Raw genomic sequence first — 22515 nt, 5'->3', positions numbered from 1 at the left:
CAGGTACCAGCGTTTCCATAGCTGGTGCTGCATCTCTTGAGGCTCCGGTAGCGTTCGGGGCTCTGCCGCGGTATGCATCCGCTCAGAGGTGGTCTGCTTTTTTTAACCGGCGGTACGTCCTCTTTCATGGCCGTTTCACTGGTGCTTTGGACTGCTCACAGGCCTCCTCCAGCTCTGTTATCGTACATTTAAACTGTGTTGGAAAATGGAATTGCTTTGGGCCAATCACATTCTTTGTGAAGCAATAGCGCTCATTCTGCTTCTCCAAAGTGATCTTGGACGCCAGTATATAAAATAAAGTCAAATGTAGCATACTCTGTATTCTCTAATGTTTCAGTCTCTCGAAGTATATTAAGTTTCTTACTACTTGGAAAAGAGTTGTATGCAGCATACCTTGATGTTTTAATCCGGTCAAGTAGATTAGGTTGGATAACTTGACAATAGCAGACATTGGCCCTATCAAAAGAAGGGGAAGGCGGATTTAGCATTGGGGAAGGGTTTAGGTGTACTAACGCGGGGGAATACCAAGTTCTCAACATGTCGTCTCCAATCCCATAAGGGATTTCCTCCCCCATGTTACCCTCCCTCACTGCAGCTCTCCCAGGGTGACTATTGCACTGTGGACGCACCAGCCTGGCCCCGTTAGAAATGTCTCCCACTAGGGGAGAAGGGACGACATCCTCAGATTTGTCACAACAGTGACAGGGAGACAATGGGAGCTGCTGCTTTACAATTGCAGACAACATCTGGCGAATACCAGCCCAATAAGAGGTTAACTTAGGACAGGACCATAGCATGTGTAATATGTTGTCATTTTCAGAGTGACACCTGGGGCAAACACCCTCACATTCTTCCTTGAATAGCTTAATCCGTGATGGGGGGAAAGTGTAGCCTATTGAGATATTTAAAATGTATACAACGAAACTTGGAACGAGATATTTTCCTTAATCAGCCCACATATTAACCTCCATTGTGCATCCGTGAATTCTACCTGTAAATCTCTACTCCTTTTAGCCCTGGTCACAGACACTGCCGGCACCATTTCAAGTTGTGCCATTCTGTACAGCGTGGAAATGCTTTTCTTGCACTCAGTATTATTCACTATATATGATGTGCGTACGTGTGGGGGCTGCTCCACAGAAAAGGACGTGTAACGTGATTTAAATGCAGCCCTCATGTGAAAATAATGGGGCAATTGAAGCGTGTTCACTCCAATGTGAACTTTAATATCTTCCCATTCAATAAAATGGCCACCAGGATACATGTCCCACAGCACAATAATGTGTTGATTGCCAAGCCTTCCTGATTGAGCCATCCATAGTGGTGGTCAGAACAGGCAGCCACCTCATAGGTGCATTTTTATCATAGGGGATACTGTCCCCCTGCATTCGAAGAAGTCTCTTCAACGCTCCCATCGTTGCCCCCACGGGGTCCAGCAGGCTGGTGGGACTATAACCGCCACCAAGTATCAATGATTTCAGGGACATGGTACCTGTCGCCACCTATTCCAGCTTAACATGTAGCGGCCCGCCGGTTTCCCATAACCAGTAAATTGCGTAGTAGACTTGCACCATCAAATAGGATAGCTTAGAATTTGGGGCAGCAATGAACCCCCCCACCCCCCCACCTCATAGGAGTGTGCCAATGATGACGGCATCAGTCTGACCTGACCTTTTGCTCGGACAAACTCAGTGTATTGAGTTCTTTAAAAAAAAAAAAGGCTTGACTCAGCCACATCAGAATATTTTGGAACATATAACAATTTTGGTAATACCACCATCTTTATAAGCGAGAGTCAACCTGACATTGGGATCCAGTCGCATCACTGCAATTTGGCCCTCAGGTGTATCATGCAGGCTGTATAGTTCTTTTCCATTGTTAACACATGGGAGCAAGATATTAGTTCACCCTGATACTTAAACATGTCCGGCATCCAAGCCCCCTCACTTTGTTGACCGGCTTCACCATACTGTCTGTCGAGGAGGGAATATCTCAGATTTATTTCTGTTCAGGTGGACGCTTGAGTATTTACCAATGCCAATTACTACGTATTTTCCACATTCAAATGAGTATGGCGCTCTGCTATAGGAGGCAATTAGCAATCTATTAGGTTTTGTAGCCAATTACATGGCTGGATCTGGACAATAGTATTAATTAGGTGCTGACATTAATCTGTAGATCGACTTTGCTTGTCATGGAAGTAGTTAAAGCTGCAGAAGATTTGGTTGTGGGTTGCACATTGTGATTAAGTGTTCTCCTTTTTTTGGTCCCTCAAGAAAATTGTAGGCAAGGATTTTAGCACAAAATTTAGGATATTTGAGAGGCGATTAAATGCAAATGTATCCAGCCATTGTATTAAAGTGTACCCTTTTATGGCTTTGGATTGCAGAATAGCCAAGTGACTGGCATATGTTGAATGAATCTACGTTTACTTTGATGTTGAGCGAACTATGATTGCATCGTGTTATCATGGATTAATTACCAGGTACTTTCTAAATACTTGTGTAAAGGGGACTAGTACTTGCTTTTATACTTTAAGAGTTAAGTGGTGGGACTAAGTCAGTGTTCCTCTGTTTTTATTTTTACAAAAGATAGATGTGGCACTTCAAGTGAATGAAAAGGAATATACATCGTTAAATATCTCAGCCCCTGAGGAATATCAAGTATTTGGTGACAGTATTGGGACAGAAACATGTAGGTCATTTGTGAAATCAGGTTCTTGTATCATTACATGACTGGAGTTTAATGTCCAAGAACTATTGATTCAAAATATCTTTTCTTGGTCGGTGTAGGATAAACGTGCAATACAAATGTGTTACTCACTTATCTGTTTGATGTTGTGAGGAGTACATGTTGTATGTAGTGTCTTTGTTTTTTGAAAATTATTTTTGTAATAGTGTACAATAAAGTATTTTTTTTATTACTAAAATAATTAATGAACAGGTTCATTATTTCCGAACAGTTTTAGGTACTAATTATCAGAGAAACGCTGTTAGACCTAAAACCTGGTATGTCTTTCCTTTATGATGTTATCTACTTTATCATTCACAGATGCAAATCCCTTTTGCATTACATCTAAACTTTGCTGCAGGTTACAGTGATCTATTGTGGGCTGAGGCAGTTGGTGCCCAACGCCGTTTTTGGTGGTTGCCCTGGCAAAGCAATCCATGCTGCCTGTCTCCCCCTGTACCTTTCATCAGGATGCTCCTTCTGCGTGACTGCACACATGTTGATCTACTCTGCGTTTTCCGCAATGGTGCAGACTCCGCAGGAGCATAACAGGATCAGTCGGGCCCTCGCTATTTGTTGTAAGGGGTGCCCATCCAAATTCCCACTGGCCATCCCAGCATGTAGCTGGGCCACATCTTGGGAGATAGGCCATGCCAGGAGGCTGAATGCACCATCTTTGTTGTAGCGGTCTGTCAGGAGTGCGCACGCCGTCAACGTCAAGTTGACAGACATTGCACCCAGCTCCGACAGTCACAGACTCACTCACCGCCCCAACGTGATCTCCCCAAATGTCTCAAACACACCTGGATGCTGCGGGCATGGCTGGGGTCTGTTGAGGCGACGGTCACACCGCCTCCCAGATCGGATCCACAACCAATCAGTTCCCTGGGAGCTGCTATCTCTTCTCCAGTCTCTGGCAATCTCTCCAATCGCGTTGAGCTCGGTTCTTCTTGCAGGACATGCCAGCAGAGTCACAGAGATTAAGAGGAAGCCACCATCTTGCGTGGCTTCTTTACAGTGCCCCAAGTGTCATATTTCTTCAAGTACTCCATTAATACCGGGTCTGTGACAACCAAATCCCTCTAATACGAACTTCAAGCGTTCCCCGATCACAAAGTAATTTCCTCTGATAAAACCATGTGAAACTTTTTTATTTTTTTACATTTTTTTATCAAACAGGTAGGATAGCGGATAGGTGCCTTTTCCTCTCCAAATGCTCTGGTGAATACAAGAACCAAAACCGCTCACCTCCGACCTCAACGATTGTAGACCAGCTGCAGTAATCTTGATTGAGGGTGGTTGGGTGGCAGTGATGGAAGTATTCAAATTGATCTTTAGATGCTGTGAATGATGCAGTATGTGTTGAAGCTCCCTCTTCATCCCACCCTCCTTATCTACATGCCATGACCCCTGAGCAGAGTTTGGAGGTACAGAAGCTTTTGGGACATCAAATGTGTGCCTTCAGTGGAGATAAGTGAGTGGTTAATATTCCAGTTTTACTGCAGTGAATAAGAAGTGAAGAGTAGCAGTTGAAACCTGTATAGACCTGCAGCTCCCTACGCTATTCATTTCAAGGGAGACTTTCAAGATAGTGTCTCTCGCCTAGCTTGCATCATCCCTTTACTGTAACTCAGGGGCAGCTTGTTGGTTCTCGGCCGTGTGTTTAATTGAACTAGCAGACTGCATGTTTGGCCTTCTAGAATTTGTGAGACTCCGTCAGGCAGGTGAGCATACCATGTGTGCCTCAAACATGCCAGAGAAAATCAATCTGTAAAAAGAGAAAAGTTCAAGACACTGGAAGAAAATGGAAACACCTGATAAAATAGGGAATTTGGCAACATCAAGTTAGATCGCTTGTGTATATTTTTTGTAAAAAAATGTATTAATTTTTTTAACTTGGAAAGCATATTTACTGTATCCAGTGCTCCAGATATAATGTTAATGCAGAAATAATGTATTTACTACTTTTGGAAGTGGGGAGTAAAAGGGAACTTGAATTTGAAATTCTCAAATGGATTATTTACATAAAAACATATTTCTAGTTTAAAAACAGATAATTTTTTTTCAATCACTACTTTTTTCAATTTAGTGATTGCTGTACATAAATAGACACGTTTGGCTTAAGTCCCATCTGAATACCAATAAACACACTAGCAGAGCTCCTCTTGATGGCAGATTATAATGATGCCACTTAAAGACATTAGTGAGCAGCGAATGAGGCATCAAGAGGCAGACATCTACTAAAGAGATTTGCTTCCTGTTTTTGTTTTTTGGGAGATTTAGCCGGATTTTAGTGAGTAAAATGGACCTATACGATGCTTATCTGTATCCCTGATTATAGTAGTATTTATATGTGGTTGATCTATCTAGTTTTTAACACTGATTTTAATATATTGGTTTATTAGGGCCCCTATCCACTTAAAGAAGAAGTAGATGCAGACCTTATAAATGCAGGTAAGTGATTTCAAGGTTGTTTTTTACTTTTCTATTTACATTCTATAAGGTTATCAGCCAGTTTAATTTGGCAGTACTGGTAAACCCTTTACTACAACACAGTTTAAAATACAGTGAAAGGTTGACTGTGATGGTAATCTAATATTATTGCTTTAATAACCACACAGACTATTTGATTTGAATAAAAGTTTCCTACTTATCTGTGCAGCATGAAAAGCAGAGCAAACCGAATTGTCTTTAGGCCCAGTAGGAGTGAATCATCGGATGGACCAAGGAACCCATGCAACCCCAAAAAGAACGCTTACAAAAATAACAGTTTTTAGTGCTATATGCAATGATGAAAGATCAGATCTAAGGCTTGCCTCTGTTGGGAGAGAATTTCAGATCTTATTGGCTTGCGCTGAAAAACGTATATCACCTCTGGTTTTAAAGTTAAAGCATTGTGGTGTCAGCAGAAAGACCACAGGTGTCTGGGAGATATATTCAGCAAGATAGCGAGTTGGCTATCCCTTTTAAACATTTGAAGACCAGACAATCAAGGTTAAATTCAATCCGCCTTTCACCAGCAGCGACTGTAGCTGGCACTTGTATACAGAGTTATTGTAATTTATGAAGTCTAAATATCAGACTCGCAATGGCATCTTACAGCAAATTCAGGTTCTGAAGCTTATACAAGTGTAGACACGCCAAATTTCAAGTTCACCAATGATTCTAGCACTGCCATCTGGAGGACAATAGTGATGTGAAGAATGATCTGCTTAGTTGATGGATATTTTTACCACTTCACTTCAAGGACAAAATTGTATTGGTGCCCTAGGATTCTAAGAAGTGTACCACTACATTGTTGTCCCATAAGGATGGATAACAAGATTATGGGCTAGCAAGTGAAACATACACCTTTCAAGAGTCTGGAAACTGATGGATGTTCCCCAGCAAGGGCCCTCTCTACAAAATCGTCACCTGCTGACCTATGCATGCCTAAGGTGCATAAGACCTTCCTGATGTCAGACAGTACCCACACAGAAATTAAATTCTTCAAATTCAGGGGCTGAAATGGGATTAAGATTCTGTTCTAGACACCAGCCTTTCCAGACTAACCAGGCTGCTTTTTAGATATTCTCGGTGGAATGACCACATGAGTTTTTGAGAAGTGCTGAAGCTGTAGATGAAAGGCCTGATGGACCCAAAGTTTGCAAAACCCTTCCACACCCATTCAGACAGCTGTCCATCACCATTGGATGAAGCTTTATTTTTGGGGATTGATAAGGGCCCGATACTAGGGAAATGGAATTGGAGAACCCAAGGAAAGTTCAAGAATAACTGTAACGCCTGCTTGTGAATTCTAATACAGCATCACCACTATCGGGCAAATGCCTTCCAGTCGCACTTCAACTAGCATCCTCACTATACTCACAGATGGAGGGAGGGTATAATCTGTCCCCTGAGCCCACTACTACAGAAATGCAGTAGTCAAAGGAGTCTGTAAGGAAAGGCCCCCATCTCTCCAGTAATAGTTATGGTTTTCAGAGATGTACCTTGGTTGTACTACACTATTTATTGCTGTACACCTCATTGTCACAGAGTTCTCGTCCCAACCATCATGGCTGTGGCCATCAACGTCTGCGTGTATGGACGTACGCAATCAGTGCCTCACCAAGAAGTTGTTTATCAGCAAATGAGGATCAGCAGTGCATCTCATCGCTCTCGGAGTACCATGCAGATGCTTTCTGATCTATTCCTTAAGTAATTTTCCTTCTTTTCACTTTCCTTCCTGATGTTTTGCCTTTCCTCATTTCCCCTCCTTTTAACGTGCTTAAACCACCTCCATGTTCTCCCCAGATTTCTGGAATCCTGATTTTCTTTGCTCTCATGATCCCTGAACAGCACAACTTAAATTTGGTGGATTACTCTTCGGATTCATTGCCTGTATACATTCTTAGAGGTTCATCTACTGGAACCACCCTGTGTGTGTGTGTTTTTTTTCTTTTTTTTCCATGCAAGTGCTTTTTCCTTCACCGTTTCGATCCATCTTGGTTTTGCCAATCATTGGTGTGTACCCATCCATTCTGAGCTATAGTGGATACCCAGAGGTACCGGACTTGCCTCCCAAAGCCTGCCCGGTTTCGCTACAATCGGGGAAGGCCACTTGGTGACAGTAAAGCAGCGATGACAATTTGGTATAACTTCAAATCATTGAGGTCACTGACGTTCCTGTCTTAAACAGATTGCCCAACTTTGCTAGCTCCATGAGTGATGTCAACTTCGGTGGTGGTTTATTTCATATTATTGTTGATGTTGTGAACCTTTCAATTTGGAAGCGGAAGGACAGCACCTGCCAAATACACTCGGAAGCTGAGAAATTCTGACTTATGACACTGTAGTAATTCTGAGAATCCTCAATTTATTTAGGCAGAAAAGTGCTTTAATAATGTGAGCGTGTAGCTTGCCTGCATTTTGAGACATCAGGATCATGTTGTTTTAGTAGATAATTAGTCATACGCCCCTGTTTCGGGAGTGGCAATGCCTTATGCTTCATTTAATTAGAAAGCACTACGGGACTGAGGACAAGCTGAAGGGCAGACTCATGAGTTCCAAAACCTGATTGCTCCAGTGGAACTGAAGTAATCTCCTGTGGGATGCAAGGTGCACCATGGTCGGACAAGCACACTTGCAAGATGTCCCCATGAGGGCACTCCATTTTGAAATGGCAGTAAATTACCTACTGTGACAAGTCATTGGGTGTTGTCACTTCTTCCCAGGAGGGAGAACTTTCCCATGCACAGCATTCCGCTGAGCCTTCAAAACCAAGCTCTTTAACTAGCCCTGCCTCCTGCGTATCTAAGAACCAACAGCTTCCCATATAACTCTGGAACTGTCTGGTCTTTACCCCCGTCTCTGTAACTGTATTTACTACTATCTGTATTATTGACTGAATATTGCTCCCAACAATGTACCATGTGTTTTAAGCAAAGCCTTCTGTAACAGCGCCACGATGCCTCAGGACCATTTAGGCACTTTATAAATTCAAATAAATCAATAGAATAAAATAAATGGTGCTAGGGAGGTGTGGCCGTCACCCAATATTCCTATTAGGGGTGGTTTAATGCAGTAGGACCTCATGAAGAGGCACTCCCCTTCTGGGGACAAGGACAACTATCTGGGGTATGGCCCAGTAAACACCACTGTACCAACACTCTAGCTCCTACTTCCTCTCTTAGCCGCTTCCTAGATAGTAGATACATGTTCTGTTATAATGCAGAAGACAACATTGTGACCACAAGTACCACTGTTAGGCAGAGTTTGTATGCAGTACCCTTTTGGACCTCTACACACAACTATGACCAGAAGTGTAAGCAAAATCAACCTTTGGTAAAAGTCTGTACTACAGTTTTTGGTAGCGGAGCTGAGCAGCCAGGCTTATCTCAAGAGGGAATGTGAGCTGTGAGGATGTTACAGAGGTCTATAATCGCAAGTATTCAAATACACTCTTATACTCCAGGTTTATTGGTTAAACACTTATTAATTTATTCAACAGTCAGTTATAAAACATTCACTAGAAGGAGGCAATTTATATCACACAAGAATATACTTCAGTACTTTACACTGTACGCTTCTGAGGCATTTAAACTACTTTGAAGTAGGAGCAAAAAGGCATAGGTTAACCAAAAGAAAATACAGTTACTATTTAGACAGTGCAAATAGTTTGAGTTCACCAGAGGAGCTGATTCAATGCAATAGGTTAGGCCAAAGTCAATGGGCTAAAGTCTTGTATAGGATAAAGCAGTTCTAGTAGTTAAAAGTAAACGTCTTTGCCAAAGTTCTCAGAAGTAGTTTGTAAAAGAAAGATTTATATGTTGGGTCACAAGCTGACTAGGCCTGCAAGTTGCCAAAATTCCAAGCACTTTCGCAGTGAGAGGTAAGTTCTCGTTGGATTTTCACAGTACCTTACAATGAAGAAAAAGATGCAGCTGAAGACTTCTGTTCCTGGCAGTTCCTACAGATCTTGCTGTTCCTGAGCCTCCGTCGTGGGGACAAGAGGGAGGACGTCGGGGGACTCCTGCGCTGGGACTGGTCAAAGCTGGCAGTTGGCAAATCTTCAATTTCCGGTAGCTGTAGACAAGCACACAAACTGGTGTTCTTCTCTCTGGCTATTCGGGTTCCTGCAGCACTCTGAGGAAAATACAACCAGCTCCGAGAATGGTGTCCAGGTGGCTTACGAGTTGATTGGTCCCACCAACTCAAGGAAAGAAGTCGTCCTTGAAGGGGCTTCTCTGTCGAGACGAACTTGGCAATTTGGACCTGCAGCAGGGCTTCACCGGGCAAACCAGCGGTCCAGGAGTTGCAACAGCTGTCCTCTTCAAGCTTGTCTTCGGTTCTTACGTTCCAGTGGTCGACTCTGCCTTCCAAGCCAAGAGACTCGCCTTTTATCCAGTTTCCTCCCATTAACTCCAGCCTAGCTGCCACTCACCCAGCAGGGTGGCTGTCCTTGCCAGACAACATGTGGGTGTCCTAGGAAACTAAGCACAGGGAGTTTCAGGCACCTCTCTCACTTCCTGCCCATCCCAGACACTCGGGTGCCAGAGGCAGTCTTCAGTCCAGAAGCCCGGCAAAGACAATGAAACCAAGGCACCAAGGTTTGGCATGCAGAGCAAAGTTCTAGAAGGACCTTTCCACAAAGAAAGGGCAAAAAAAGAAGACCGGGGGCTCAGACGCCATCTTGAATAAATGGCTCCCGCAATTTAATGCAACTGGTGTTCGCGGTCGGGAAAAATCATGGTAGTTCATTGTACAACCACAGCCACTTCGATAGGAAAGGGTAGCATTTGACTGCTACATGAGTATCTAGACACGGGATACTAGGTAACCCTTCTAGCACTCTATTGTAAGATAGGGTGTGCTGATTCTAGGAATTTGAAAAGACTAGTAAAGTCAGTTTCACTTTACCTTCTCTGGGAAACAGTAGTTTATCCCAGAGAAGGTATTTAAACCTTGGGAAAGCCTGAAAGGCTTCCCTGTGCCACTGCACTGAGGGTGCTGTGTGACACACATGAAAAATATGATGCCTATGGAGTTGTCTAAAACTCCATAATCAAAGAACACAAGAGTAAAACACACATCAATATACATGAGAGTGGGAAAAAGGGTCACACTCTCTCCAGGTAAAAAAATCAAATCTTCAAAATCCAGCAAAGTTGCTGGGGGTCTCTAAGGTGAAGGGAATTAGCACATTTATGATATTTCTCCCTAATAACCACAACAAAGAAGAACATGGGAATCATGAAGATCACTACTTAGAGAAGTACTGGTACGAAATGGCCCAGTGGAGGCATGAGGGTTGGGACCAAGAGAGAGAAAAGGGACTTATACAATGGGTTGAATGAGACCTTGCTACATTGTATAACGACTGACAATGGACTAAGTAATATGTCAAGCCCAGCCGGGATATGCTGGGAGTGCGGAGCTCGTCCGATGCAGGAGTTTTGAACTTGTTTAGCACACCCAAGGAAGGATAACAGTCTGCCGCGTGAGCTTCTGGACAGGACCGTAGGAGTGGGCATGTGCAACAGGGAAGGAGAGCAGACGAAAGCTGTTGTGGAATCACCACCCGACAGCAGAAGGGCAGCCTGAAGAGCCCAAAGAAGCAAGTTGGAGGACCGCTGTCCCTGCAAGCCCTGGCGACCTACCTTCACCCGAATATAGGTAACTGGTGGTGTTGGAGACCCAAAGGGGATGCGGCTGCACAAGTAAAGCAAGCAAAGGCTAACTCCCCTCAATCCCTTGGTAACTGCAGTGCCCAACGCTTAGCTACTCTTCCTCGTCTCAGAGGCCATACCAATAAGTTCACTGACCAACAGGGAAGGATCGAGGAGCCCCTACCATCAAGAATACTGCATCGAGGAATTTTTCCTCGTCCCATTGGCCATACCAATAAGCCTACTCACCAACAGGGAAGGATGTACAATCCCAACCAAGTCTAGATAAGCAACATAGGAGACCAACCTCATCCTAGTGGCAGGCAGAAGCCCCCTACTCGAGGACCCCAACGTTAAAGCAAGAGAAGTGACGTGTACAAAGTGTGCTTCTGAGGAAAGTTTCCTTGCATCAGTGACCGCCCCGAAACCACTGACCACCAAAAGAACAATCAAGGACCCCAACAATAAAAACAGAGTCAAGGAGAACATCTTTCTTAATTCAGTGGGGCAGCAAAGCCTGCTGAACACAATAGAAGGGTCTGGGACCCCAACGAAGGAAGTGTGGAAAGGGTCTGGTGCCTAGACACAGACGATACTAATAAGCAAGAGTGGCAGTTTGCCTATGCTTGGAAATGATGGCAAACTCTGTTGAATGCCTGTAACATACCAGGTTATTCCCCCTGGCCCTGTAAAAGGACGTGGAAGTCAATACCCGATCTTCTGGATCAGGACCTATTTGAACTTTTGTGGAATAAGATCTCGCTGTCAGGGAAAAGTAGTCAATCCCCATGACTTGAGACATTTTTGGACAGTTTTCAAGAAGAACTCCCTGCATCCACCTGGAGAAGTGAGTTATTCCCCTCGTGGGAGAATGTGTGTTATTAAATATCCTTAGTTGTAGAGTGTAAGGGCTAGCGATAGGTTTGTACACAGGATGGTGACTATTTGGTTGACGGACATTCAGTTCTTTTACTTTTGGTTGAGGCAGGAAAACCCTCATAGTGATTGGGCCAGATAGGTTTTTCTTTAACATCTCAATAAATCTTTGTGAAAAATGTCACCCCTGTGTCAGCCTCTCTCATGCACCCTTACACTACCCATTGAAGACTGGCAGGTTTGTTATGAGTTTGCATACCAGAAAGAAGTTGCACAAACATTTGGTCTGTGAGGAGGTCTTTACCATAGGTCACGTGCATGCTTCATACACTATATTGGTCCATTAGTTGTCCATCTTGGTGGAAACATTTATGGGGCAAGGGTACTTTGTTGTCTGAATAGGGTCATTGTACAAGTGAAAAATGTAACTGTTTACACCATGTTATCTTTCTGTTGTGGAAGAATTGCGCTGTGCTAATACCCTGTGGTGAATCTGAATCAGAAGATGGACAACTCATTATAGTTTGGCTATAAACATTTATTCAGAAAACTCCATACTCTCACTTTGTTCCCTATACTAAAAGAAATAAAGGTTGAAATGGTGCACGTCGGGTGGTCGGCCAAATAAATGTTGTCTTCCGTCCATAAACCAATCCAGCCTAATTCTGTCCTATGTGAGGGGTCAGACATGACGGACACAAAGTCCAAGTTTTCTCAAGGTTTGCCATATTTTTTTTAATTAAATAGGATTGAGCTAAACCCCTATCTGTCCCTATCATAACAAGAATGTTCCTAACTAGCAAACTAAAACTAAAGAAAAATGATCTTGTGTACAAATGTATCTGACCTTCCCACTAACATACACAACCAAAATACATAAGGCAAATTTGTCTGCTTTCAGGTCAACCAAATGCAAATGTTCAAACTTAGAATTCCCACAAAGCAATCCTTGCATCCAAGGTTTGATTGCCTTCCCCTGAATCAGACTTTTGAAAGAGTTGAGCTTCAACGAGGTTCTATTCAGTTCAATAGAGAACATGTCTTTCAATCCTACCTGTCTTTCATAGAAATAAAGAAAATGTATTTCATAAAACACTTGTTCGAAAATCAAAGCAACTGTTTCTTTCACAAAGTATTGTTCCTCAAGATGTAAAGTGGTTTAGAGGAATATACAGTAATTCTTTCTGTGGAATACTTTTACCAGGATAGCACAGCATATGTCTTTTGTTAAATAATAGTTAGTCAGGATGATGAATTAAAAGTAAATATTTTCTTTCCACAACACTCTTTAGCATAGCCAAGTCTCTTACTGTAAAGCAACTGATCCTTTCCTGGTTTAATCATCTGCCAGGATTAATTCCTACGCATAACTTTATTCCTTCTCCTAGTTTACTCTCCTGCCAGGATAAACTTCCACTTCACACAACTATGTTCCTTCTGTTAGTGGCAATGTTTGTTCCAAGCCTCTCCCCATCTCATATGAGAAGAGTTGTACAATGTTTGCCTGCCTTTATAGTCTTTTGGCTGATGGTATTGAGGGTTACAGTTTCCTCCAAACTGATATCTCACGAGCGGAGAATTGCACCCTCTTTTCTCTTTTATCTCTTCTTTAGAGTCTCTTGGCTGGCGGCAATGTGGGTTACAGATTTTCCAAAACTGATATCTCGCAAAAGGAGAATGTTGCCCTTTTTGCCCTTCTGCTATGGTTGTTCAGTATTCAAAGTCCACTTTTCGTTTCAATTAACACCTTTGTAGCGTCCCAGGGTTACCTTTGCTGTTAGGCCAACTCACCAGCTTTTCCTGGTGTCTCCATATCATGTCGGCCACTGCTGTGCAGTGTTACTGCGGTCCGGACTTCGAAACACTGTAAACCTCTCCTCCAGCTCCAAGGTCAGCCTTCTACCCCTCTGCTGGTAAGGTTGCTGCTCTTCGGGATGATAGTGTTGTTGACAGCTCTTCTGCGGCTTTCTTCGAGTGTGAGGCACAGCCTGGAGCTATCCTGGCTCAGTCGGGTTTCCTGACACTTCGGTTATTCGGAGCGCCCCCCGACCACTTGGGAGTACCTCTTCCCTTTAGCTGGGCTTCTTTCTGCACATCTGCCTTCTTCCACGATTCTGCTTCCCACTATGCGTATTCTGCAGTGCTCCACAAGTTCTCCTTCAACGCCTGCTTCCCTCACCTGCAGGTAATTTCCAGCTTTAAATGTCCTGCCTGGTTAATAGAAATAGCATGTAGACCGCATCTTCTTATTAGAACTTTTGATCATTATCAACTCTGTTCCTCTTCCTCGTCCCAGTACCATAGGTATTATGAGCGCTGAAGTCCATAATGTCTTTACTCTTTTCAAAGTCACTTTCCCTCAATTGTTTTAGATTTACATTTACTAGCACCAAAAAATGTTACAGCAATAGTAGGTGCAGTCATTAATGGTTTACGATTCTTACCCGAAACAGAACCATTACAATTAGAGGACATAACATGAGACCCAGCGATCCCTAAAAAGGACATCATATTTTGTTTAGTGGGATACTTATATACTGTTCTTAAGCATGCCATTAGATATTTGAGAATCATAGGATCCTCATCTTTGTAAGAAGAAAAATAGTGGGTCCTTCCCAAAGGAGTCACCACTTCTCCCTGACACCATCTCCTCCCATGTGATCCTCCCTCATAATACCATCCCCAGGGTTAGGTAGTGTCTACCTTCCCCTGGCCACATGGGAGGAAACTTCAGGCTGGGGATCAGGTATGATTAATCACAACTACCACTATAAAACAAAAAACCTAATAAAAATAAAGGGTAGGAGATTTTCAACGAGCTTGGCCTGCTTTTAACTTCCACATTAGCCGCCTAACTTCTTGTTAAGTGACGGTTTAAGAGCTGTTGCTGTTTTTGCAATTCCAGCATGGATCAGCTCCGAAGGTTTCTTTCCAGAAAAACAGTTTTTCTAGGCTGTTGCGGTTCTCTTACAGTCTTAACCAAGTCCTTTCAAAAACAATTCTCACTTGGCCATGGCACTTCGGCTTTCTCCAAAACCCGTTCCAACCCCATCTTGGGGTCTCATGCTCCCTAACCCCTCATGGGGTTATAAGTCTCTCAGCCCTACTTGGGCTATTTTCTCCTCTTTATGTTCTCAGGCACTCAGCCTCTGTTGGTATCGTGTTTTTCTTAGCCCTGCGTCAGGTGTTTGGATTCGAGCCTCTTCTCTGGCTCGGTACCAGTATGGCCTTGCTTAGGCCATTCTTTCTCAGGTTCTCACCCCGACTTAGTATATGAACTATTGCCCTTGTTTGGGCTCTTCTGGTTCTAAGCCCTTCTCTGTTTTGTGCTGTGCTGCGTATTGGCCCCTCCTGGGCTCTCGGGACTCCAATCCTGACTTGGGGTTTTCCCTTTTTTTGACAGATTTGAATAGCGTGGTAGTGGGGACCCTCATAGGTCTCGCACCTTCTCACCTCGGCTTGGGGTGTTCCTTGGCCGGTCAGCATTCCTCTCAGTTCTGAGTGTCCCACATGCCTGGCTCACAGTGGGGCATTTCTCAGGGCTAATGGCAATGCAGCTCCTTCTTCCCATTCAGCCTCAGGTGCGCAGCCTTCGGTTCTTTCCAGTAGCTTCCCGGGATGCCAGTCGACCACCACTCTGGTGGTCATGTCACTTCTCAGTATAGCCGGGCCAGGCTCTTTAAGCACATTGCCTGGCCGCAGATAGCAGCACTCTGCAGACTTCCTTGCTTGCCCAGCACTTCACTCCGACTGTGCGGGATGTTTCCTTAACTATGCTTTTAAGGGGGACTGTCCCTCCTCTGCGTCTTGACCCTGCAGGCTCGTGAACCACCTTATTGTTCTCTTTCATTCCTCTTTGTGTCAGTGAGATGCTCCTTTTACATCCAGAATAAGAGAAAGCCAACCATTTGTTCCATGCGGCCGACAGCAACAGGTCAGAAGCCAAGCCATGTACATTCTTACAATGTCTCGAGGTTGTTCGCAAATAGTCAGTGAATACATTGGCTGTCTGAGGAAGGGAACAATGGTAAATATCCCTACTAAGGGCCGACCTGTCCCCCAAGGGTGGTCCCCCTAGTAGTACCAAAGGGTGTGGCACCCCTTGGGAAGAGGAGATAAAATCCCTGGATTGATTGCAACCTCCAGCATAGAAGTGAAGATAAAGAATGCCTTGCTCACCTGATGTAAACCCTGACTGCCCAGTATTCCTCCAGTGAGGAGGCTGGAGGAATACTGGGCCTTCAGTCTGCAGCCTCCAGAAACTATGTTTGGGAAGAAGGTGCCTTAGGGATGGGGCCACTCACCTGCTAGTGGCCAGGTGAGTGGTTCCGGGTGCATCATGCCTCCTGAAAACCCAGGATGGAAAAAGGATTGAGCAAAATCCAGTGTGTATTTGTTTAAAAATGTGCTCAGGTCCTTGGAAAAAGGGTAGCGAAAAAGCAATTCACCACATTAGGGCTTGCCTCTGCGAAGGCCAATTCTCCTAACTTGGGAGTCAGTTTTGGAAAGGAGTCCTCTGCAATATTGGTTGGAGATGGCATATTTTATGTTTCTCTAATGACAAACCACCTTCTGCCCATCCCGCCAACACAGTAGGGTCAACTGGCATGTTGAAATACAAACTTCTCTTGGAGAGTTCCATTATTTTGTAAGCAGGCCAGACATCTTAAAGCTTGTCCTGGCTTGAACTCCAGGATTGATCAATTCGCTTTCATGGGTTTTGTTGCTCCTGGCGAGGAATGTAAGACTACGTAAGATGGATAGCTCACAGGTAAAGTGATGCCATCTGACATGAGGGCAGCCGGGACTTCTCAAGTTCAAGCCCCTTGGCAGACATGATTTGGCCATTCATCCTTCTGAGGTCGATAAATTGAGTACCATGCTATGGGATTAGAAGGACACCTCTGCAATTAGAATCGGTACAAATCCAGCATGATCGCTATATAGGAGAACAAATTATTATTAGGTCCAGCATCGCCATAACCTTGCCCCCCAGTGAGAAGCTAGGAAATTTGGCTTTGAGTTTGCCCTGTATTTTCATCGCTTTGTGCAAATGCAGATCCATGTATTCTGCCATTATAGAGAGAAGATGTACATTCTGTCGACTATGTTGAGTTAAATTCCCTCTTCGTCAAGCATTTCAGAATGTGGGTCCCAATTGAATGGATCCTAATATTTCCTTTCTCTTTGGATCTCGCCAATCAGGTTCTAGTGTTACCTCATCTACCCCTTTGCCTGAGGTTTGCTGATCAGTTGGTGAAGTGGCTTGCATCTATTTAGAAGAGTTGTGCCTGTTTACCCTTCCTCCAGGGCAAAGGGTATGAGATTTCAAAACATCTGTCTGGCTGTGAGAGAAACCTTAATCCTTTGGTCGAGGGGAGTTGGACCTTCTACTGATCATATGGGCATGGGCTGGGAGGCTGGCGATAAGAAGCAGTTCTCTTACGGTCTTGTGTTCTTCCCCTTGAGCAGTCCCGAGGGATTCTTCTGTTTGTGATGGTCGACTGCCTAAGGCCTTAGTCACGGGGGCACCAAGGCAACTGTGGTGGGGGGCTTCTCTTTCTGCGAATATGTCTTTAGAATCTCCAGTCTGTTTGACTGTTTTTGCCTCCTCCAATACAGCATGGTTTACTGTATTGTCAACAGAATGACGCAGCACACATTTAAAACTGACAGCTAAGGTGCCATTGGAATAGCTGTGGTCGGACTCGCAGTACGTGTTTTCATGCTGGTGATAGCCTTGGTGCTCCTCAAATGTATTGTCCCTCCTCTGTTTTCCCGTTTCCTCCTGCCACTCTTCAAAGCTAGACTTGGCTCTGTGGTGGGGAAACCAAGCCCTTGAAGTCCTGAGTAGGACAAATTAAGGCCTTGGGCAAGAAGACCAAATGGATTAATTCATGAAGGACACTGTTTTGTGATTACGAAACAAGGCACCCTAGGTATGACTTTAGAAGGCAAGGGGCATATTGTCACAAGAGCAAGTATTGACACCCATAAAGCAGCCTTTCTTTCATTCAGTCCCTTGTGGCATTTTGCCTATACAAGAGTGGGTCCCCCATCCATTGTTTGATTCAAATTTGGTCCATCCAGGGATCAAGAAAGGATTCATTTGGACCTCCATTAGGGGAGTTGAGTTGAAAGAGTGCTCCAAGGCTCTGCTCCCTACCTCACTTCACGTTGGGGGTGACTTCTGCTGAGGACCAATCTCCGTAGGCTGGGAGAGCAGAGACCGAGAAGGACTCGCCTTGTCCCAGAGCCGCCTGCAGGGAGGAGTTTCCCAGCATCCTGAGAGCCAGTACAGCCAGGATTCCTGTTTATATCGTATTGAGCCTATTGAACCAAATTCGAATTGTGCTCAGAACAAAGGGACCAGCGACATAGAGCATGTCACCTATTCAGCATGAACAACCAGCTCACTGCTGCAGATGACTTCAAACTGCTGCCTCTTCGAACCTTGCATTGAACCACCAGGATCCAAGTTTAGAACTGTTAGGCGTCAACATGAACCGCTGGAGCATTGCATAGCTCATCGACCCGAATGAGCAGGCTACCAACATCTAGAACCGACTCTACCTGTGAACTGAATCTGGTAAGCCATCTGCACTGCATTGCTCAAACGCAGCATCCAAACAACATTGATGGCCCCTTTCATAACAATTCTACACCAACTCTTTGCTTGACCCTGTAAGATTCCTCGTACCCAAACCTGGTTCGATCTGCATCTACAGCACCTCTAAGCCTTTTTCGACAGTCAACCCACCTGAAATTGGGTACTTTTCAAGTGACCCTGTCCCCTGTGATAGGTCAGAAGAAGGATCCAGACCACTTTGGTATAATTGATAATGTTTTGATAAGGTTTTGTTTTATGTGCACCATGAGCTGCGACCAAACCCTAAGGGAAATACTTTAAGAACATGTGACAAGGTTAACGTCTAGATATATTGCACATTTTGAATTTTAATATTCTGACTGTCAGTGAACAAAACCACCTGGCATAGATATGTCAGTGAAGAAAACAAGTAAAATAGATATGTGATGTCATCAATGACATTTGTGATGTCATTGGTGTCCTGCGTGTTAGTCTTAGCAGTGCATGGTGGTGGCACTAGTTATGGTTGCTTAGCTTACTATCACTGGCAAATGTTTCAGAGGTTTTTTGGTTTTACTTGTAACCATAACGTCCCGTTAACGTTTTTTCATTGCATTTCATAGGTTTTTATTAGTGCAACTTAACCATAACATGTTTTTTTCTGTGTATTTCATGGGTTTTTACCAGTGCATGCTATTTTCCTACATCTTACTAATAGCATACTTACCTCAATATAGCAACATTTTTGTCCAATTAAAGTTTCACCTCAAAAGTCCACCTTCTAGCATCATTTTTAACACTTCTATACACTTTCTTGCAACTTTTTCCAATGTTTTTGCATCTGTCGACGTCCGCGAATGTCTGCCGTCATCACGGACCTTCCGGACAGCGCCACGTGACCATGCGCTCGTGCGCAGAATGTTGACATGTCCGCGAACGCATCTGCACTTCACGATCGGGCCCGTGCTTTGAGGACCGTTTGGAACTGCATTTTCTACTGATCTAGGAACCTTCAAGCTCAAAATGTATCCTTGCGCAGCTCCTACACCTATATTTACTCATTATCGATTAACAATCTAGCGCACAGCACATACTTGGAAGAATATTAGCAAAACTGCTTTATCTTAAAAATGGCATCAACTATTGCCATCCTGTGAAGATACTGGTGGGGGGTGCCTGTACCTCCGCTCTCTATGTGGTAGAGGAGAGGCACAGAGGACCCCAGCCAAGATTCTCAATTGGTAGCAATGGAAGAGCAATCAAGTCCTAGCTTTTCGGGAGGTGATGCAGACTGGTTCTTAAGTACAGTGTAGTCCCCGAACCCCCCAAAGGAATGTCCACACACTGTATTACTGAAAACAGTCTTTACATAATTAATATTCAAAGGTATGTACACGATCACAATAACGCACTTTGTACTCGGAAATCAACAATGATAAATATATACAATTCTAAAGTGGTACCACCAATGTTATCAAATCTCATTAAAGTGCATCAATTGTACGGTTAAAATGTTACACAGATCAATAATGAGGAAACCAGCAATAGAGATAGGAAGGAACGCAAGATGGTTGAAACAATAGGCAGATTTCTGACTCTGACCCCTACCCGTAGGCGCAGTTCTGTGTGGAGATCCCCCCACCTGGGCAACCTGTAAATAAAGATATATAACACAAGCCCAGTCCATATATTGTTCAATAGTCTTATTTGCTCCTATTAAGGTTTTACCCCCCCCCAATGTACCTGGTGGAGTAGAGTTCTTCGAAGACGCGTCGAAGGATCCTTCTTGAGTGACCCCCTTTAAAGCAGGAGCCACGGATCGTCGAGAGGCGTCGAAGAACTCGGCGTTCCGCGTCGGGGAATCAACGGCCCTTCTTGAGTGCCCTCCCTTTAAGGCAGGAGTCACGGGTCGTCGAACGTCCGACGGAGAACAGGTTGAACTACGGTGGTGAAGTGGCAACTTGGTTCCTAGCGGTGCTCGTCGACAGCGGAGCGTTGGCGTCCTGCAAGGAAGAGGCGTGCGGGGCACCTCGGCGACGATAGTTCTGGACCGCAAAGAGAGGATGAAGAACTGTGGCCCAGCAAGGGCGTCGAGTCGTCGGGGTCTCTGTGGTCTTTTAGGTGGTGGGATACCCACCGGCGGATGCTCCTCGGCGTGTCGACGGTCGGGCCTTCTCCAGCAGGATAAAGCGGGCGACGATGCAGATGAGAGCGTTCGATGATCAAATGAAGTTATTAGGCAAACGGGAGCACGGCGGCTCCGGTCGTCGACGGCGGTCGTCGACAGTGGTGGACAACAGTCCGGGTGCTTCTCTTTGGGATTCCGCGGAAGTCCCCGTCTCCAGTCGGCAGCCTGTCGTAGGTCTGTCTACCAGGGAGCTTTGGCAAAGATCAGCTGTGCACAATGGTCCCTCGTAGCTCGGGAAGAGGGCGCCTTACCAGGTCCTCTCTGGGTCAGTCCTTGGAGACACAGCAGCTTTCAGATTGTGAAGGAGAGCAACAGCACTTCTTCTTGTCCAGCGGGGCTTCAAGGTCAAGCTTCAGTTACTCCAGTTACTCGTTGTAGTGGACTCCACACATCCCTCCTCCCCAAAAGCCACCACCAGCTGGAGGACCTAAACAGAAAAAAGCGCCGTACCTCCAAAGACAATGAAGAGGACCAAGAAGATGAGGTAGAGGAAGGGGCTACCTCTAGCACCCAGAGAAAATCATGGGTGTGTCAGTTCTTTCCCACTGTCGGGAATGTCCCAAAGGCTAAAGCTGCCAAAATGAAATGCACCAAATCCAACCACTGCAATGCTCTCAGAAAGGTTGTTCCTTTCTTACCAAGTAGAGGGCTGTCTTCCTCCACCTCATCTTCCTCAACCAATACTGTAACCACACAGCCTGCTTCTGTGGGACACAACATTCCACCAACTACCTTGCAAGTGATAAGAGGCTTTTGATCCGTATTTTATGAGGACAACAGTACTCTGTATATATTGCAACACAGTCATGGGGGAGCAATTTCGAAGTACTTTTACAGCTGTAATGAAGGCACATGAGAAACACTTCCCCCTACTTAGATGCAACACACGCGCGACATCTTCCCCTGTCCACCTGCCCCTCCATATTTGTGGTAGGTGCCTCTTTCCTCATTTCCCTCCCCACCTTACTTTATGACCTCTCCTGCAAAGAAAGAAAATCAAAAATCACCCCCCAAAAAAAGTTTCCTTTTGGGGACCACCTTTCACAGTTAAAAAAATAGAACTAAAAAGAATTACCTTATAGACTCCATCTACTTTACATTTCTCACTAAAGTAGTCAGAAGATTGCCCACCATTTCCATTAGCATTTAGTGTTATGATTATGGGAATAATGAACAATTGTATACTAGAGATATAAATACTTTTCTCTAGCATACAATAAGGACCATACAATACAATAAGGACCATAATCAATGGACCTTTATAACTATCTGTGGTCTACACGGTCCTCTTTCCAGGCCATGGATCATTAAAAGACTGGGATGGCACGTGCACACCATCGCACGGGGCAGCCCTTCTAGTCTTTTTAATTTGATATTTGTAACACTCCCTCAATGTCTGCTTTCAAACAGTCAAACATCCATCCACCAATCACTTCCAAAAACTGCACATATACCCCTATGACCATATTAAGCTTCCAGACACCAACTGCCACTTAACAATCGTCTATACATATCTTTTGTATCTGCATTTCCCTTACTTGTACAAACAAATTGTACACAGTGTTCCTATAAATGCACATATTGTGCTGTGAGAGAAGTGCATAAATGGAAGGGGCAGTATGGATGGGCAAGTGCTCATGAGAACCCAGGAGGGAAATGACCAGGGATGCCAAGGTGGGAAGCTACTGGCTAACTACTTGAGCAGAAGCGTCCCATGGGTTGGATGTATCTTAACTATAAAATCCCTTTTAACAATGTTTCTTTTCTGTCAATTTAATAGGCTTTTAAAGTGAAAATGGTTCATGGTGTTGCATCACTGTATATAAGTTATTAATAATTCCTCTTTTCATATATATGAAAACTATAAACCTCCTTTAAGAAACATATTTTTGCAACACATACTTATGTCTGTTTTTATTAGAGGTGCATGCTGGGGATGCAAATCATTCAATAGCCTACGGCATAAGGCTCAACCTAAGCCCAAC

The 22515-nt window shown here is 44.3% G+C and overlaps 1 protein-coding gene across 3 annotated transcripts in view; it reads left to right on the top strand.

Moving 5' to 3' along the window:
• Positions 1-22515, top strand: part of OXCT1 (3-oxoacid CoA-transferase 1) — a 1005602-nt gene that overhangs the window by 576696 nt on the left and 406391 nt on the right. For all 3 annotated transcript variants that reach the window (XM_069627204.1, XM_069627203.1, XM_069627202.1), the window contains one exon: positions 5136-5184. In XM_069627204.1, coding sequence (XP_069483305.1) covers positions 5136-5184 — 49 coding nt within the window. The remainder of the gene's footprint in view (positions 1-5135; positions 5185-22515) is intronic.

Source organism: Ambystoma mexicanum, chromosome 6p (assembly GCF_040938575.1).
Source record: "Ambystoma mexicanum isolate Mex_15411 chromosome 6p, UKY_AmexF1_1, whole genome shotgun sequence".
NCBI classification, from domain to species: domain Eukaryota; kingdom Metazoa; phylum Chordata; class Amphibia; order Caudata; family Ambystomatidae; genus Ambystoma; species Ambystoma mexicanum.
This window is presented reverse-complemented; position numbering and strand designations above follow the sequence as displayed.